Source organism: Esox lucius, chromosome 18, assembly GCF_011004845.1.
Source record: "Esox lucius isolate fEsoLuc1 chromosome 18, fEsoLuc1.pri, whole genome shotgun sequence".
NCBI classification, from domain to species: Eukaryota; Metazoa; Chordata; class Actinopteri; order Esociformes; family Esocidae; genus Esox; species Esox lucius.
In genome coordinates, this window is record NC_047586.1 from 5,774,516 (window position 1) to 5,794,885 (window position 20,370).

The window sequence follows — 20,370 nt, forward strand, 5'->3', positions numbered from 1 at the left end:
TGTGTGTTCTTGTGTTCATGCATGCGTTTAAATAATGTCATCATAAGCCCTTGGTTTCAAACAAGCATTTTCTTGGCTGACTGAGGTATGTTAGTGATTCTACTTATAAATTATGAACATATAAACAACATATTACACATCCAGCCAAAAAGGGGAGGTTTAAAAAAAAATATATATTATTTGCAAAAATCACAGATGGCATCTTTAAGTGCCTTTAAGTATAACTAAAGCAAACACCCTCAGAAAGCTCAATTAAGTAGTTGCTCGATTTCAAATCCAAGCTTTGAAGGAGCCAAATGAAGAAAACGTTCTTGCGTATAATTTCTCTCCTCTCAGTACACAATGGCGCTGTGTACTGTCAGTCCATGGACTCTGTGTACAGGAATCTCCACATGGATGATGTAGAGGAAGGAGGATGACAGTGATATAGAGGAAGGAGGATGACAGTAATGTAGAGGAAGGAGGATGATAGTGATGTAGAGGAAGGAGGATGATAGTGATGTAGAGGAAAGAGGATGATAGTGATGTAGAGGAAGGAGGATGATAGTGATGTAGAGGAAGGAGGATGACAGTGGTTGAATGACGTAGAGGAAGGAGGATGATAGTGATGTAGAGGAAGGAGGATGATAGTGATGTAGAGGAAGGAGGATGACAGTGATGTAGAGGAAGGAGGATGACAGTGGTTGAATGACGTAGAGGAAGGAGGATGATAGTGATGTAGAGGAAGGAGGATGATAGTGATGTAGAGGAAGGAGGATGACAGTGATGTAGAGGAAGGAGGATGACAGTGGTTGAATGACGTAGAGGAAGGAGGATGATAGTGATGTAGAGGAAGGAGGATGACAGTGATGTAGAGGAAGGAGGATGACAGTGGTTGAATGACGTAGAGGAAGGAGGATGATAGTGATGTAGAGGAAGGAGGGTGACAGCGGTTTTTCAGGACATGGGAGGTCATCCAACCACTGACCCTTGTGATGGTAATGTACAGGGCATATCTGTTCTGCTGTGTGTATGTACGTGTGTGTATGTACGTGTGTGTATGTACGTGTGTGTATGTACGTGTGTGTATGTACATGTGTGTATGTGCTCCACTGATGATACAAACTACTGCACCCTAGTTGGCATACTGGGAGCCATTTGGGATGCCACCTACAGGCCACTGGTCTCTGATTCACTCCAGGGAGGACAGGCCTACTGCAGGAGGACATGAGGAGGAGAAGGAGGACTGAGATGACTAAAGCCAAACAGAAAGACACTGACCGGTGAGTAGAGGTTTAATATTGGTAATCTAAGCAAAAAGATAGACATCTGATGCTGTTCTGGGGCCTGTAGATCAATGCCCCTGGGCAGGGAAAGATGTTGGAACCAGCCCCAGAGGGGAGGGGGGTTAGTGGGCTTGTCGATAGCTGGACCCTGGCCGGCTCCCGTCTAGATCAGGAGCTTGCGTGTGTGTGTGTGTGTGTGTGTTGTTCGTGCATAGGTCGTTGTGTGGCTGTGTGCATCAGTGTGTGTGTGTGTGTGTGTGTGTGTGTGTGTGTGTGTGCTTATGTGCACATATGAGTGTGAGTGAGAAGGACAGACAGAGAGAGACAGAGACAGAGATACACAGGGGGAGAGAGATATACAAAGTGAGACAAGGAGAGATAAGAAACAGGATAGAGAAGGGAAGAAAGAGAGACAACCTGAGGAGCTGACTGCTGTTAAAGCTGCTGATACATCAAAGACCAGCTAAAAGTAATTAACCACAACTAAACAGATAGATCTGCACATGGACTGAACAGTTTTAGTGTGTGTGTGTGTGTGTGTGTGTCTGCACTCCATATGTGTAGTGGGGGGTGGCAGATCGTGCAGTATCTGAAAACAAACAGTCTTGGCCGGAGGACAAATGAGCGTTGAGTTTATCAGCAGGCTCTGTTCTGCATCTCACCATGTGTGTGTGTGTGTGTGTGTATGTGCATCTGTGTTCTTGTGTATTTGTTCTTCCATTCCACTGCTTTGGTAATGAATAAGTGAAGAGCTGTTTGCTTTGGTTTCAACATCCCATCAAATAATTACATTCAAATGGATCCTTGTTCTGGTAGTAAGGAACCCTTAACCGAGGGAGAGAGATTAGAACAGAAAGGATAACCGTATGGCAGCACCTCCTCGTCCTTTGTATGCTAATTCTATAGTACAGGGGGGGCGACGGAGAGGGTGACACAGACAGACGAAGACAGATGGACAGAGAGATAGAGTAAGAGAGACATCAGTTGCTGTCAAACCACGGTCAAACTAAATGTGCCGTTCGACGTCTTCAGCTGAAACAGACTCCCACCGTACGCCGGCTGGATCCGGTTCTCGCCTGAGGACGAAGGGGGAGGAAGGGGGCAAGGAGCAGGGGATGACGGAGGGGGAGAGGCGGGATGAGATACAAGGGGATGATGGAGGTGTTAGGAGGGGATGTTGAGGGGAGGAGGAGAGAGGCTAAATTGAAGCACAAACTCGGCCACAAAACCAGCTGACCCTGACGGAGAGAATTAAGGACGAGTGGGATGCAGCAGTGGTACGCAGGGATGAGGAAGAAATGGGGGGGGGGTGAGGGAAACAACAGATCAACAGTCTGTCACTCTCATCACTGACGGGAGCCGCTGGTCAGGTGACCCAGGGCAGAGTGCTGTACACGGTTCCAGGCCCCACCGTCCCTACAGCGGCTGAGGAGTCGATGAAAGGGAATGTGGGAATATCCTTCGGTCCTGGTGTCATTCGTTTCTGGGCCCTGAAGAATCATGCGGTCAGCTTTGGCGTTGCCTTGACGACGGCACGCCTGTCATATTTTCTCGCCGCTGATCGATTTCCGGCGCTGGCAGCGGATTGACGGAGAGATGGAGATGGGGCAACGAGGGATTTGGCTGGTAATCTCTCAAAACGGAAGGCGGTAAAGACAGACAGACGGAGAATAAAAGTGAATGAGGGGGAGGAGAGAGGTTGAGAAAGACAGGAGATGGAGAGAGAGGAGTGAGTGGTTTTCAAAACGTTACTTCATCCCATGCATTACCTATGTGCATTTAGATCACGTTTGTGATTTCAAAAATTGCAATTGTAGATGACAAACTGATGTCAGGGGGTGGGCCATGGAGTTTGGGCGGAGCGAATAGATTGGGAGTTCCCAAACAGACTGATAACATTCCTATTCCCAGATTACTATTCAGAGACAAATGAATATTCCCCTTCAGATTACTATTCCCAACCAAACACTCTCAGCCATTGCCAAGGAATGCCAAGGAATGAGAGGAGCCAGCTCCATGGCACTTCGTCAGCACAGCCACTTAGCAGTGGAACGGTCAGCACGGAGGGCCTTGGGGTCAATCCAACACTCCCATAATTCACCAGGCTGAAACACGATGTGAAGGGATAAACTGGTCCGTCAGTCCAAACCCACACCGCCTGAAACGGTGTTTCATAGTTCACGTTTAACCATAGACACTCAACATTTAAACGAAGCGCCTCAGATTGGAGTTGAGGGATTTGTGACAAGATCAAGAGGTAAAAACTGCCTTTTTTACGTGCAGCTTCTCCCGCAAAGCACTCAAGCACTCCTCTCCCCCTCCTCTCCCCCTCCTCTCCCACCTCCTCTCCCCCTCCTCTCTCTCTCGATCTCAATTTGACTTACAACATGAAAATAAAAACGCCGGACGAACCTTTCTGATACTGTGAAAAACACAGAGAACACATCCACAGGAAATAATAATGAGGTGTTGAACAGACACACACACTCACACAAACAGCTATACAAACACACATTCACACACACACACACACCTGTCTGAGGACAAGGCAGAGAGAGTTAGCAGTGACAGAAGGGGATCTAACTGCTGCTTCTGGCATTTCTCCCACCAGTGTGAGTGTTTGTGTGTGTGTACGGGTGTTTGTGTGTGTGTACGGGTGTGTGTGTGTGTGTTGGCGATGACAGTGACAAAACACAGGGTGATGTAACAGAGTTAACTTATGGAAGACATATTGAGAGGTTATGAGGACAGACTTAGAACATGCCAGAACCAATCACACACAGACACAATTCTCAACATCATTCTATATTAAACCTTCAAAATAACTGCATAATTTTTGGTTACTCGTATGAATAATTGAACAAGGAAATCACTATTTGAGTTGTATGCAGATTCAGATTTAGCTTGCCAAAGTCTGGTGACATTTTCACATTCAGCTGTGAACGCTGAAGCAGATACAATGTTTAATCTAGATCCAACTACAGGAAACAATTATCTCTCTTTATATCCCACTCTTACATTACACGATAAGTGTCTCCTCTCCTGTTCTTCTACTCTTCCTCTCAAATTCAGAAGACCTGTGTTAAGTACCACTGCCCCTTAGACCCTGCACACACTGGGGTTACCGATGCTGGAAGACAACGAACAATGCCTGACATCGCCATGACACACCTTAACCAGAAACAAAACAGAGCAACACACACCCGAGCACTGAAACACTCCAGCTAATGTTGGTAGTCCTTGAAGCACAGCATCGGAGGAGGTATTTCTACCCTTTAATATCATGTTCACCTCGACATTTCCATATTGATGAGAACGCCGAGGGGGCATCAGAGATGCGTCAGAACGGTGCCGGGGCTTGTCGTGGTATCCCCATGCAGCTAAAGTCATTTTCCTGTTGGCAGGGCGTGGCTAATCTGAAATACAGTAGCTGACTAGCCGGCTGGAGGTTTCATGACAGAGCCAGGAAGGAGGGATGATGTGTGTGGGTGTGTGCGTGTGCGCGTGTGTGTGTGAGACCGTCAACGAGAACGCAGGTCAGCATGCGTCGGTGCAAACGCGCATGTATATGTGACAGGAAGGAAGATAGGGGACCTGCGGCTTCTATTAACCTTTTAGAAGATGCAGCGCCCTGCTCTGTCTGATCATCTGGAGTTAACAGGGTCACACCGGTTTGTTACAGGGGTCACACCGGTTTGTAATGGGGTCAAACTGGTTTGTTACAGGGGTCACACCGGTTTGTAATGGGGTCAAACTGGTTTGTAACAGGGGTCACACCGGTTTGTAACAGGGGTCACACCGGTTTGTAACGGGGGTCACACCGGTTTGTAACGGGGATCACACCGGTTTGTAACGGGGGTCACACCGGTTTGTAACGGGGATCACACCGGTTTGTAACGGGGATCACACCGGTTTGTAACGGGGATCACACCGGTTTGTAACGGGGGTCACACCGGTTTGTAACGGGGGTCACACCGGTTTGTAACGGGGATCACACCGGTTTGTAACGGGATCACACCGGTTTGTAACGGGGATCACACCGGTTTGTAACGGGGATCACACCGGTTTGTAACGGGGGTCACACCGGTTTGTAACGGGGGTCACACCGGTTTGTAACGGGGGTCACACCGGTTTGTAACGGGGATCACACCGGTTTGTAACAAGATTATAGCAGGTTTATAATGGAATAGAGCTGATATAATGTACATGGGGACTACGGAGCAGTCGGTCAGGGCTAAGCTAGGTTCTGCTCTGCCACGGCTGACTGGTGGGCTGCCTGGAATCAATCAATCATCAATCAAATATATTTATAAAGCCCTTTTTACATCAGCAGTTGTCAAAAAGTGCTTTTACAAAACACCCAGCCTGAAATTAGTCTGGTAGCAGGGTACCAGATGCTGCCTTAAGGTAAATGTGTGTGTTCATGTGGACCTGAAGGGTTTGAAGGACTCAGTGTCTCACCGAGATGTGCTGTTTAAGTCCCAACATCCTCACCTGCCATTCTCGGTCTCCCTCCAGGATCTGGTGGGTTTACCTCAGAGCGTGGGAAACGAAAACCCAGTGTCCCAGGACCGGGAAACCAGAAGCCGGGAAAATCCTTCTTTGCATACCCAATGGAATGCTATTTCTTAAATAGCGCACCACTTTTGATGAGAGTAGTATACTACCGGACTCTGAGACCAAGTAGTAAACCTACACCTACATCATGGATAGGGAACCATTCAGGATACATCGCGTCTCTCCAACTTCCATTAGCAGACAGACAGGCATACAGACAGACAGGCAGGCAGGCAGACAGACAAACGGGTATTCAGTAAACTCCTTTTGTTCTTTCTATGCACTATCCATCACTGGCTTCACACAGATCCTCTCCTCCATCTCTCATCTCTCCCTGCTCATCTCTCTCCATCTCTTCCTCTTTCCGTGAGTGGGAGAGAAGAGGATGAAGTCATATTTCTTCCGTGACCATGTACTGTATATTTCATGGAAGTGTTTAAAAAATTGAAGATACACTCGCAGAATGCATTAAGCCTCTTAGGAAAAAGCGGAGGAATAAGAAAGGAGGAAAAAAAGAGAGGAGAAAAAGTAAAGGAGTGTTTTCAGAGTTGGCCGTGCACTTACTGAACCAGACGACGGGTGTTTAATGCATGCAGCCTTTGAAAGCCTAAATCTATCTCACGAGTAGCTCCCTGATTCTGAAAGTCTGTGAGAGTTATCATGTCCTATAACACTCCAGCTTCATCAAAACATTCGGAACAGGAAAGAGCTTCAAAACACAATAACTCAAAGGACATATAAATAATATAAACTGTGAGATTTATCGATTAATACCAAAGAAAAACTTTTTTTCCTTTAAACAACGCATTATGTAAAATTCTGTTTGTGATTAAAAGGAACTGGCTAAAATCAAACAGGGTTTCTATCGCTAGTTAATCTGAAATGGCAACAATATCTTCTAACATACCATATCAACACCAGGGTGATATTGGACATTGGGCCAACTTTTAGAAGTAACTGCAGTTTAATGTACGTGCATCATAAACAATGCAGAAACATCAATGTCCTAACTCTAAACATATGTCCCTGATCAACACCAGGACTACGACTGATGATGCTGGTGACTCTGCAGAGTGAAAGACCCAAATGTGAAAGGTGAAAGGTCAGAAGGAATCATTACAATTACCTGGTTAACAACCAATGCTTTAGCTTGGATTGATTTTCTACAGGGAATGAATTGATCTGTAACACACAGACACATACAAGCACACACACACACACACACGCAAACCCACACAAACCGACACACACACACTCACACACAGTCACAGGGTTGTGCTTCATTGCCACAGATTTTTTAGTGCCACTAATTAGTGCCACTAATTTCCCTTTAAAGTGAGAAATGAACAGACACAAGCAAACCCTTCATCAGAGGAAGACAAAAGAGAGAACGGACTGACAGAGAAAAAGAAAAACAGACAGAGAGAGAGAGAGAAAGAAATAGATGAAAGAGATAATGCTGCTATAAAGCATTTCAACCATAAAAGGATGATGCCAAGACTCCAGCCGTCACTTTAAAATGTATGCCAAACAAAACCACGGATAGTAATGTTGAACAAACCATACAACCTGATGCACAGTGACTACAGCAGGTTTTCCAATTCCCACAGAACATATAACAAAAACACATTTACCTGAAGAACAGTGTTTTGTCATCATCTCTTCCAAGAATACCTACTCTGAAAAATGATTTATAATGTCTGCAGAAAGAATGGTGTTTCAGCCATATTGGTTTTGGAGTGGGAGATAAACTAAAGTAAGTGAAGTAGATTAGCATGCGGTAACAGAATGACAGTGACAAAATGACATCACAGGTCCCAGATAGGAATGGCATTACAAACTGTGACGTATCCTGAATAGATACAGTCCCCAGACTGCCTCAACACCAAACAAGCCAGCCTTTTCCCCACTTCTTCACCACATATGAAAGCCTTTTCCTGTATGGGAAAATATATATACGTCTTAAGTTCTAAAACACACGGTTAGCTTAGACACTAAAGGTTACATGGGTCTTTTGGACCGAAATGCCCCATAGCCATCAGACTGCAGAGCTGATGGCTCCAGGAGATTTTGATGCTCTTAGTGTCTTCCATCTAAAAGCTTACGCCATGGGCACTGGCTTTAAAAAAAAAACTATAATCTCCCTCCTTGTTTAAACAGATCCAAACCTCTCCATCCATCACCCAGAATGTCCTTATCTCTCCCTCCCTCCATCACTCTTTGCCTCTCTCAATTTTCCTATGAAAACATCTCTATATTTCACTGACACCATTTCTGCCTCCCCTTTCCCCCCCTTAGACAGAGCCAACCCCTGTTTCTATCTCTGACTAAACAGTCTCTGACGACAGAGGATTATGTGTGGCTGCGTGGCACAAAACCTGCAGGGCCAGAGATATCTCCTATCACAGCTCAGATCTCAGCCCCGGTGTTGCCATTGTTTCTGTTGTTGTGGTTGTTGACAGAAACGAGACCAGACGGGAATACCGCTAATCCAGACCGAAAGTTTTCATCAAGCCAACTCTTGAATTCAACTTCAGGAGATCACCTTGAAGGAAATGACTACACAGAGACTTGAAGGACTGTTAATGGACTGACATTTCAGCTTTGTCTCACCGTGAACAGCTTGGCATTCCAACAGCCCCTGGTGACATGCACTTACAGACCAACTGGAGTTGGCAACAGATGGACAAGAAGTACCTACACTCACACTGGGGATGAACCTAGTTGTAGTGTGACACTGTAGTTCTAGCTTGTAGGACACCCTGAAGTTCACTTCTTAACAATATATTCCAATTCACTGTGCTTCAAAAGCCCTTGACAATGCGATCAACAGATGGACATAAGAACATCTAGAATGTGTTTAGACTGGACGGCGGGCCATGCACACATCTACACGAAGCACAGACAGGCTACGGGCAGAGGAACACACGAAGGGACTGAGGATCCGGTTGAGGGTCCCAAACCTCTGGCTCATGCAGTAGGCGGGTTAGTGTAGCACAGGGACATAGGTCAAGCAGAAAGGCCCGAATCTTGGTATAGATTCAGCCGGTAGATGGCAGTAGACGTCAGGTTACAGTCCAGTCGGGGTTAAAGGGTGGATCAGGTCAGTGTTGTAAGAGGTTAAAGTTCACGACCGGGCAGTGGGGTCAAGAGGTCGTCCTTACCTGGGATACTCTGTCTCCTGATGGCCAGCGTTCCATCCGGTGGCCTGGAGGGGTTGGAGTGCTTTGTGTATGGCCCCTCATCTGGAACAAGGGAGGGAAACCATGGATCAACTACTGAGAAGGAAGAGCTAATGTAGCCAACTATAGAAACCAGAAAATGAACATACACAGATTGGGCTTGGAACCTGGAACCAGTGTTGACTAGTATCAGTGTTATGGGGCAGTGGGGTAGCCTAGTGGGCTAGAGCATTGGGCCAATGAACAAGAGGTTGCTGGTTTGAATCCCAGACCCTACAAGGTTCTGTCCCTAAGCAAGACAGCTAACCCAAAAAATGTTCATGTTGTTGAAACACATGAAATTATTTACCCAGTAAGATAATGGTGACAAAAGAGAAACTGTGTTGATTCACTGACAAGGTATCCTGTGAGGTTGATCTACATAGACAGAGAACAAAAACCAGTACCACGTCTGACCTTACTGAGCTACATTACCAAACCAGTACAGCATTTGGTCTGACAGGCATTAGCTACTGAAACAGCTAACATTGTCACTCAAAAACATGCAAGAGGTCCCTCTGGATAGAACCAGCACTGCTTATGCCTTGACAGAACTACAATACAGACCCATTAGTGAAAACAAATTGCCACAAAAATAGAGACTAAAGCTAGTGTTTTGGAAAAGGCCATTACTGTCATTAGAACAAGGTGCTCTGGAGTGGCCCCTCTGTTGGAGAACCCCAGCTGTCAACATTGACATATCAACATTGGCATGTTAACATTAGCGTGAAAGACAACACTCCATCAGGCCACAATCATCCCTTCATTTCCGTGTTTTGCATGAGCGGGTCTGGATGAGTCACCACGCCGTCCCATCAACCAGCCTCTTAGAGCCTGACAGGAAGTTAGCCGCTCCACTGCCAGACTCACAAACACATCTGAGGTGATCATCAGGCACAGGCGGTGTTAATGGCGTTCGACCCGACTATTAAGACAACAACATCCGTGGACCGCCGGAGGTGCGTTTGGGGGGAGGGGGGGGGGGCTTTTGTCTACACCACAAAGACTTCCCGGCGTACGGCAACGGATGAGCGCCGCTCCCAGCATACTCCGTCAGTCCAGCACAGAGCCTATGAGGAATGGCCGGCTGGGGGTTGGGGATTATGGCCATGTCATGAGAAGACAAAGAGGGCGCAATTATCACTGAACTGCAGATATTGTTCAGGGACCGCTGTGACACAGTCAGTCGCTCACACATATGTAACATACACCCCCCTCTCCCACACACACACACACGTGTAACATACACCCCATGTGTAACAGTGATCAGCAGGGTCCATATCGGGAACCCAAACGACAGTCATATACAGGTGACAAGCTACAACCACCTGCACACACAAATAAAGGAATACAAACACATTCGGTCATTACCACAAGCACCCAACCATTACACATGCAACACACACGGCTCTGCCAAAATGGGCCCCCATTATCAATGTGCTCCCTCCTCTGTGTTAGCATTATCAATGTATTTTCTCATCTGTGTTAGCATTATCAATGTGTTCTCTCCTCTGTGTTAGCATTATCAATGTGTTCTCTCCTCTGTGTTAGCATTATCAATGTATTCTCTCCTCTGTGTTAATTAGCATTATCAATGTATTCTCTCCTCTGTGTTAATTAGCATTCCTGACACGCTGGTGCTCATCATCCACTGGACCCTTAGCATTCTGCCGGGGGTCTCTCAGCGGGTACAGCCACCACTGACTGGATCAGCATGTAGGCCTATGCCCCCCCCCTCACCATTTCTCTCACCCTGACTCTATCCCCTTTGTTTTCCACCTCTCTCTCTCACCCCTCTATCTAAAGAAAGACTTCTACCAGATTAGAGAGCCCTGGTGAATGCTCAGTGGAGAATAAAATACCTAATCTACAGCCACATGGAACGTACTATGGTGTGTGTGTGTGTGTGTGTATGTACTTGTGCAGTGTGTGTGCATATGAGTTTTTTTGTATGTGTGTATGTGTGTGTGTGTGGTGCGTGATTTTCCAAAGCTAAATGGACTATAGTCCTGACAGTTCCCAGATGCGTTATGGGAGAATAAACACACCTGCATTTCTGTAAGACGCCTGAGAGACATATATTACTGTCAACACACAGATACAAACACATATACTGAATCAGGGGCTTAAAACCACTACACCACCGAGAGCCGCTAAAGCAGTCGTGAAAGAAAGCAGGGCTCCCTGAGGTCCTCTGTAGCACCAGAACAGATAAACAGAATGTCAGAGTCGGTTAAGCAGAATAGTGTTAGCCTGTCAATATCGTGATCTGGTCAGCAGACTAATGATACCATGTCAATGTTGTGACCTGTCAGCAGACTAATGATACCATGTCAATGTTGTGACCTGTCAGCAGACTAATGATACCATGTCAATGTTGTGACCTGTCAGCAGACTAATGATGGGGGGACCTAGTCTAAAATCAAATAGACTCTGGATTTAGCCCAGAGAAATGTATTTATTATTCCAATTTGACTCTTAATATCTCACCCGGCACAGCCAGAAGAGGACTGGTCACCCCTCTGAGCCTGGGTCCTCTCTAGGTTTCTTCCTAAAATTCGACCTTAGGGAGTTTTTCCTAGCCAATGAAATTCAACACTATTGTTGTTTGCTCCTTGGGGTTTAGGGCCGGGTGTCTCTGTAAGGCACTTTGTGACAACTGCTGTTGTAAAAAGGGCTTTAGAAAAAAATTTGATTGATTAATGATACCATGTCAATGTTGTGACCTGTCAGCAGACTAATGATAACCTGTCAATGTTGTGACCTGTCAGCAGACTAATGATAACCTGTCTATGTTGTGATCTGGTCAGCAAACTAATGATACCATGTCAATGTTTTGATCTGGTCAGTACACTAATGATAGCATGTCAATGTTTTGATCTGGTCAGTACACTAATGATAGCATGTCAATGTTGTGATCTTGTCAGTAGGGGCCTGATAGGGAAAACATATGCAAGTCTCAGGTGTATAAGAAAGGCTATTAGAGTGGAATCCTTCTTAAGCCAACGATTCCCCTCACACATTGCCAGGTCAACAAGTCAGCCAACCATTCAGTCACTTAACAAATCAATCATTTAGTCAATTGGTCAGTCATTCAATCAACCAGTCAGTCATTTAGTTAATTGGTCAATCTGTCAGTCATTCCATCAACCAGTCAGTCAGTCAACCAGTCAGTCATTCAGTTAGTTGGTCAGTCAGTCATTTAGTTAGTCTTTCAGTCAATCAGCCAGTATGAGAACTGGTTGTACCTTGTACACCTCAGTAGCAAGAGAGAGCAAGTTAGAGACAGAACTGAGAGAGAACCGCCAGCAGCCATCAGGATGTCTGTGTAGGTATGTTGACCCATCTTCTGTTCAGCCATCTGGACGTCTGTGTAGGTATGTTGACCCATCTTCTGTTCAGCCATCTGGACGTCTGTGTAGGTATGTTGACCCATCTTCTGTTCAGCCATCTGGACGTCTGTGTAGGTATGTTGACCCATCTTCTGTTCAGCCATCTGGATGTCTGTGTAGGTATGTAGACCCATCTTCTGTTCAGCCATCTGGACGTCTGTGTGGGTATGTTGACCCATCTTCTGTTCAGCCATCTGGACGTCTGTGCAGGTATGTTGACCCATCTTCTGTTCAGCCATCTGGACGTCTGTGCAGGTATGTTGACCCATCTTCTGTTCAGCCATCTGGACGTCTGTGCAGGTATGTTGACCCATCTTCTGTTCAGCCTTCTGGACGTCTGTGTAGGTATGATGACCCATCTTCTGTTCAGCCACCTGGACGTCTGTGCAGGTATGTTGACCCATCTTCTGTTCAGCCACCTGGATGTCTGTGTAGGTATGTTGACCCATCTTCTGTTCAGCCACCTGGATGTCTGTGTAGGTATGTTGACCCATCTTCTGTTCAGACACCTGGACGTCTGTGCAGGTATGTTGACCCATCTTCTGTTCAGCCATCTGGATGTCTGTGTAGGTATGTCAAGCCATCTTCTGTTCAGCCATCTGAGAGGCCTGGAGGGAGGCCGCAGCTGTGCAGAATGGAAGATGACCAGCATCTCTCCATCTGCTCTGGGATGCACTAGGTTTACGTCCCAAATAGCACCTTATTGACATTACAGTTCAGAATTTTTGATCAAGGCATAGCCATAGGGCTCTGGGCATAGGATTCAGAACTGGTACTTAACCTGCCTCATCTGTCAGAACATGCCAGGACCATGGTCAACTGTTCTAAGGTAACATGTTAGGACAATGGTCAGCTGACCAAAGTAATATGTCAGGACCATGGTCAACTGTCCTAAGTAACATGTCAGGACCATAGTCAGCTGTCCTAGGTAACATGTCAGGGCATTGGTAATGATGCCTTTTTTGTGCCAATGCTATATGAAGGAAGCTGAAGATGAATACCAGAATCCTGTGTCACTCCGGTCTTATCTTGCGAGGTATCCTGGCATCTGTTGTCATGCCAGTCTTCGCTGTCTGTCATTCAACAAGAGTGAAGTTTTGAACACAGAAAATGACAGCTGCCCGTCTGGTTGTCTGAGTGTTACACTGCTTTCTGCTCATCTCGCTGAGCTCTGCCTCAATCAAATATTAAAGATGAAACACAAGGTCCAACTGAATTTTTCAGTCTTCATAGGGGTTTAGATCCAATGCCATGTCTTTTATCTTTTGGGTTTAGAAAGAGGGTCGTGCATTTTCCGGAATCGCAGTGAGTTGCTGAGGATTGTTTGCAATGTGGAAGGTATTGATTGAGTAACTGTTTGGACTAGCCGTTGGGTTTTTGGCAGCAAGCAAATCAATCTTTCTCTGATCAAAATAGTTTTTTATGAGATTTTAATAACTGAAATTATTATCATTTTTATCAAATGAAAGCTGTTGAAAAAGCTGTCCTTCAGTTTAATCGATTTATTCCCGTCATGTCCATAATGTTTGCATATTATTCATAAAAAAATGAAAAAGAATAAAGACATCTACAGATGGCGAGTCCTCATTAACGACAGATGGTCATTGGTTTGTGCACCAGATCCATATAATTCTAAGAATTTACAGCTTTGTGTTTAATATGTTCACCCTCTAAACAAAGACAACATATTTAATGTGCTACTCCGAGGGAGACATTTTCCTCTCATTGACCCTGGCCGTGTGTTGAAGCCAGTTATTAAATTAAACTGAAAGTGTTCTCCCCTTTTTCTGTGCTTATTTTTCTGAGAAAAATGTGACAACATTTAAGTTGTTGTAGAAGTGCTTTGTTGCTCTTGCCCCAACGCCCTACATACATTCAGAGACACAGTTATTTTGGTTTTATCTGTGTTTGTCTCTGCAGTATATTATCCACTTGACCTGGTTTTGGGAGCCGGGCCAGCAGTTCCAGGCCTGACAAAGCGAAGCCTGAATAACATAGTTGGAATGCTTCATAGGGGAACACCAGAGAGGCGTCATCCCAGAATAACTAACGACCTCTCTTCCTCACCCAGGGCATCTGAGGGAAAACAGATCTGTCTCGCAAAAAGACCCATCTTCCCTGCATTGTGCTCACACAGACAGACGGACAGACAGGTGGACAGACAGAAGACAGAAAGACAGACAGACAGAAGATGGACAGACAGACAAAAGACGGATGGTCACACCAGTGAACTTTACAGTAAAGGGAATGGAGCTTCTGCCAAGCACTGTTCTCCCCAACCCAGACAGTCTGTCTGTCTGTCACTGCTGACTGACACACACCCAGACATAAAGAAACAGACAGAGAGACAGACATACGCAGAGATATACAGGCACAGATGGAACACTCTCTAAACTGTAAGTGGAAACGACAACTGTTTTATGGCACATCACAACTCCATTGCATGTCTGCAAAATGTAGTAACTCACCCAAAACATTTAATTCATGCTTCAAAATCTAGTGTGTCTGTAAATTGGCCATTGCCACCAAAACTGAACTTTTTTTTGTCATCGTGTGAGACGTACTGGTCAAAATGTTTAGATGATTTTTCACCATGGCAGTCATCCCTGGACATTTTTGTTACATATAAATGTCAGTTTTGTTGACACTGACTCCTTACTGTACTACACAAGAATGTCAGTTTTGTCCAGCTGAATGCTATTGTGTATCACAGTGAGCATTTTAGATACCAATATAAACAGTAGGTATACAGTTATTGGGAAAGGTCAATTCTGTACAATACTGTAGTACACAAAAAAGGAATATGCACATTTGTATGTAAACAGAAAATTCCCATTTGCATGTTTACATGTCAGGCCTGCCACCAAGCTGTGGTTTTGCCTGCCTGCCTTGTTCCTGACATTTTCTGGTTTTTTACCTCCCTCGGTTTCCGTATTAAACCCTTTTGTTGTCCTTCAACTCCACACCTGGTGTCCTGCTAAGCCAAAACGTGACAAACAGAACATTTGCCACAAAATGACACCCATGCAAGAAAATAAAATGCAACAACAATGAAGAGACCTGCGGTTGTTCTGTAAAAAAAACGAATTGTACCTCCTCACAGTACGCAACACTACAAGTTCCCATCTTCTTGGTGGACAACCTGTCGCTCTTGTTTGTCTGGACAGAGATTTTTGGCAACATCACATCTGATGCTTTCCCTTGCGATGCACCAGGGAAAAAATCTCCTTGCGATTCCTATTTCATTACTGTGTCACCTGGCAGGTAATTTGCCAATTTAGCAGACATCACAAACATTCCATGTCATTTATATTTATGGAATATACATGTATGTCTGACAGATTTTGATAATAGAATGCATCATTTTGCATGTGATGAATGTTTAGAAGCGGTGAAGAGTGTGACAATATAATTGAAAATCAACCTGTTTTGATCAGCAAGCCTGAAGCATGAAAGTATTGTGCAAATTGTAGACAATTGCACTCATTCTTTTGCATACGTGGTGAAACGTGTGCAATTTGCTTAAATTAGTAAGGAATTCAAATATGGTGCGAACAAGAAACTAATTGTTCAAATATTTGAACTTACTGTTTTGAAAATAAAAATGTCTCATTCGATAATTGAGCCAAAGCGATTGACAAAAACTGTCATGATTAGACGTGAGATGACGTGTGTATAATGATTAGACGTGTGATGACGTGTGTATAATGATTAGACGTGTGATGACGTGTGAATAATGATTAGACGTGTGATGACGTGTGTATAATGATTAGACGTGTGATGACGTGTGTATAATGATTAGACGTGTGATGACGTGTGTATAATGATTAGACGTGTGATGACGTGTGTATAATGATTAGACGTGTGATGACGTGTGTCTAATGATTAGACGTGTGATGACGTGTGTCTAATGATTAGACGTGTGATGACGTGTGTATAATGATTAGACGTGTGATGACGTGTGTATAATGATTAGACGTGTGATGACGTGTGTATAATGATTAGACGTGTGATGACGTGTGAATAATGATTAGACGTGTGATGACGTGTGTATAATGATTAGACGTGTGATGACGTGTGAATAATGATTAGACGTGTGATGACGTGTGTATAATGATTAGACGTGTGATGACGTGTGTATAATGATTAGACGTGTGATGACGTGTGAATAATGATTAGACGTGTGATGACGTGTGTATAATGATTAGACGTGTGATGACGTGTGAATAATGATTAGACGTGTGATGACGTGTGTATAATGATTAGACGTGTGATAACGTGTGTATAATGATTAGACGTGTGATGACGTGTGAATAATGATTAGACGTGTGATGACGTGTGTATAATGATTAGACGTGTGATGACGTGTGTATAATGATTAGACGTGTGATGACGTGTGTATAATGATTAGACGTGTGATGACGTGTGTATAATGATTAGACGTGTGATGACGTGTGAATAATGATTAGACGTGTGATGACGTGTGTATAATGATTAGACGTGTGATGACGTGTGAATAATGATTAGACGTGTGATGACATGTGTATAATGATTAGACGTGTGATGACGTGTGTATAATGATTAGACGTGTGATGACCTGTGAATAATGATTAGTCTCGGCTGGGACTATTTTTCAGGGTCTGCATTTTGGCATGAGTGATGATCCAGAACTGATGGGCTCTTCCCCACTAAACTTTCACTCAGTCTCATTGTATTTTAATGGACTCAGTTTGATAATGAGCAACTTAGAATTTCCAAACATAAGCATCTTCTTTATTATCATTAAGGTCTGTAATGTTTGAGAACCAACTCTACTTCACCATACTGATTATTATAGATTTGGTGTCCAAGTCTCAACTGAGGCAATTCAGTGAATCATTTTTCCATGGCTTTAGGAAAGGGCTCACTTTGAAATGTTCTCTGCAAGCCAACACTTATCAAGGTTTTACATAGTCTATCATCCGTGTGTTTATATTATCATCAGTATGATTTTTTTTGGAACAGCTGAGTCTGTTACATCCATAGTGGTTGAGGATGTGATAAGTAAAATTTTATCACATCCGAAGCTTGCATATTTACTACATGACACGGGCATATTCTGAGATGAAGTGATGATCTATTGAACATTTTCTCGTAAAAAATTATTCAAGCCTACTCACATGCATTTCTCACACATAATACACAGTGTTTTGACAGAATGAGGGAAAGAACGTTTCTTCACCTTTTTATTTGACAAATTTGTCTGAGAAAATATTCCAAGTCCAGGGGTATTTTTTCAAGGAAGTCAAGTGAAAGCCCCACCAAAGGCATTGACTTCAGCCAGTATCCAGGACAGTGGATTGTCAGTATAGACCCATGCATGTGGATGTGAGGTCCCCGGCCTCTCTGTAGTCTACTGCCATTAATGCCACAATATGAACCACTCCATCTAATTAGGTTCATTTCGAGGCTCCGGAACATAAGCTTGGTTTGAGCTCAGATTCGAGAGCTACTAGCACCTTGTTTGATTAGCGACTGTCACGTTCACAACGACCGCTTCTCGGCGGAGATCACAGTGCAGACAACCCCTTTTGCTTTTAAGGCCGCGGCGACTGTAGACTCTGCGAGCACTTACCCCTGCGATCGCTAACTCACCTCGTGCCGTGCCTCGTTGACGCCCCGCGGCTAGCCTCTAACGCTTAGCCTTTCGTCTGGTTGGATCGCCAGACGCCAACTCTGACGCAATCAGAGAACGGGGAAGGAAATTGCCTGTAAGTGACAACGAGAGTGAACTGGATACTTTGCGCACGTGCGCAGAACGGGACGTCGACACACTGTTCTCCACTGAGATGTGGTCAGTGTGAACGTGACAATCGCTAATAGAACGACGTGCTAATAGCTTTCGAGCCAGCTACATACACATCTAAAGGTTGTTGTTTGCTACTCCAGTCGGTGAGACATCAAAGTCGTGACTTTGCAAATTTAACATCCACAAGACTATACTCTCCCTCGTTTAGAAAAGGTACCAAATAACAACCTTGTCTCTGAACAATGGCAGGCCCCATTAAGGCAGGCCCATTGTGAGGACAGACGCTCTGATCAAACAGCAAATAACTGAGACCTCGCCATTAGATAAATTCAATGTGAGTCATTCACATCACACACATACATCATAATACTTTATACATTTGTGGCCTCAGAGGCTCCCCTACTCCTCCACGTCTCAGGGCTGACAAATGGGTGCCCAGTGATGGGGTGTAAAGCTTCCATTTGTTACTGTCTGTGTCTGAGGAGAGAGGGAGAGGAGGAGGGAATGAAAGGAGTGAAGAACGAGAGGAGGAGGACATTTTGATGGAGTGTGCTTAACAACCTGACGCGCTGAGAGATGTTCAACAGCCTCTCCCTGTTCTAACATTTCAACACACACACACACACACACACACACGAACGCTTGTTCTGTTGCATGTACCACACATTACAGCACAGGCAAATATTCAAGAGTATAGCCTCCATAGTATTTCCAACAAATTAGATGTGTATTGTGAGACAGAAAGCCAGGGACGCCATCACCTGAAGTCCCAGGCCATTCAGCACTCAGATACGGTCTCTTCTTAGAAGAACCTGGCTGACTCCCTGAGTCGACAGTGACATCAACGCATAATAACCGAAGACTGCCAATAAAAGGGAGACTCATCCAAGATCTGCTGATCCAAGATCAGCGTAGCCCAGTAACCAATCAATCAATCAAATGTATTTATAAAGCTTTTACAAAACACTTGGTCTTAAACCCCAAGGAGCAAACAACAGTATTGAATTTCAGTGCCTAGGAAAAACTCCCTAAGAATGGCAAAATTTAGGAAGAGACCTAGAGAGGACCCAGGCTCAGAGGGGGGACCAGGGGGACTCTTCTGGCTGGGCCGGGTGAACATATTAACAGTACTAATTGTAATAATTAATAAATGCATGTAGGCTGAGTCCAGAGTCTATTTAAACTTAGTCCAGGTCGGAAGCATGACCAGGACAAGGACAGGGACAACACGGGGGAGGTGTCAGCAGAGTGGCAGCTGAAATCGTCAAGTATCGTCTTGATCTGCAACACAACCAGGAGGACTTTGGACAGGCACAGCAACGGGTCTTTCAAGCCAGGTACTCCTCAGGTGTTGGCCAGGACCTCATGTCCTCCTAAGTTTAAAACGGCAGTAGACAGGGACATTTTTGAAAATGCATTTCTTAGATCTACAAAGACTTATAGTGTCACACCCTGATGTGTTTCACCTGTTGTTTTGTCCCCGCCCCTCACCAGGTGTTCCCGGTTCCCTATTAGCCCCGTGTATTTAAACCGAGTTCTCTGTTTGGCATTTGCCAGATCGTCTTGTCCCGTACAGTCGTTTCCAGCGTTCTATGTGTGCATCATCCAGTCTACCTGTCCTTCCATTCCCCGGTTACGACCCTTGCCTGTCTTTCGAATTACGAGCCTGCCTGCCCTCTCCTGTACCTTCAACCATCTGACCGCCTGACAACGAACGCTGCCTGTCCCCCACCACGAGCCTGCCTGCCCTCTCCTGTACCTTCGACCATCCGAACGCCCGACAACAAACGCTGCCTGTCCCCCACCACGAGCCTGCCTGCCCACTCCTGTACCTTCGACCATCTGATCGTCCGATAACGAACCCTGCCTGTCCACCACTACGAGCCTGCCCACTGCCTGGTTGTTCAATAAATACTTTGGACCGCCCTCCTCTGCCTCTGTGTCCGCATTTGGGTCCCCACTCGTTCATCGGTGTGATATATAGTGGAGAAGGAGAACTGACCCTACTCCCCCAGCACAATAATATAGCAGTGTAAGACCTTGGGGCTGAGACAGGGGGGGTCCGGTGACACTGTGGCCCTATCTGGGGGAGGCCCCGGACAGGGCCCAACAGGCAGGAAATCAATTCACCCACATTGCCAAGCATC

The 20,370-nt window shown here is 45.1% G+C and overlaps 1 protein-coding gene across 17 annotated transcripts in view; it reads right to left on the reverse strand.

Moving 5' to 3' along the window:
- The window catches only part of grip1 (glutamate receptor interacting protein 1), a 325,906-nt gene that overhangs the window by 76,087 nt on the left and 229,449 nt on the right, over nucleotides 1-20,370 (reverse strand). For all 17 annotated transcript variants that reach the window (XM_029114786.2, XM_029114783.2, XM_029114789.2 and 14 more), the window contains one exon: nucleotides 8,987-9,067. In XM_029114786.2, the coding sequence (XP_028970619.2) occupies nucleotides 8,987-9,067 (81 nt within the window). The remainder of the gene's footprint in view (nucleotides 1-8,986; nucleotides 9,068-20,370) is intronic.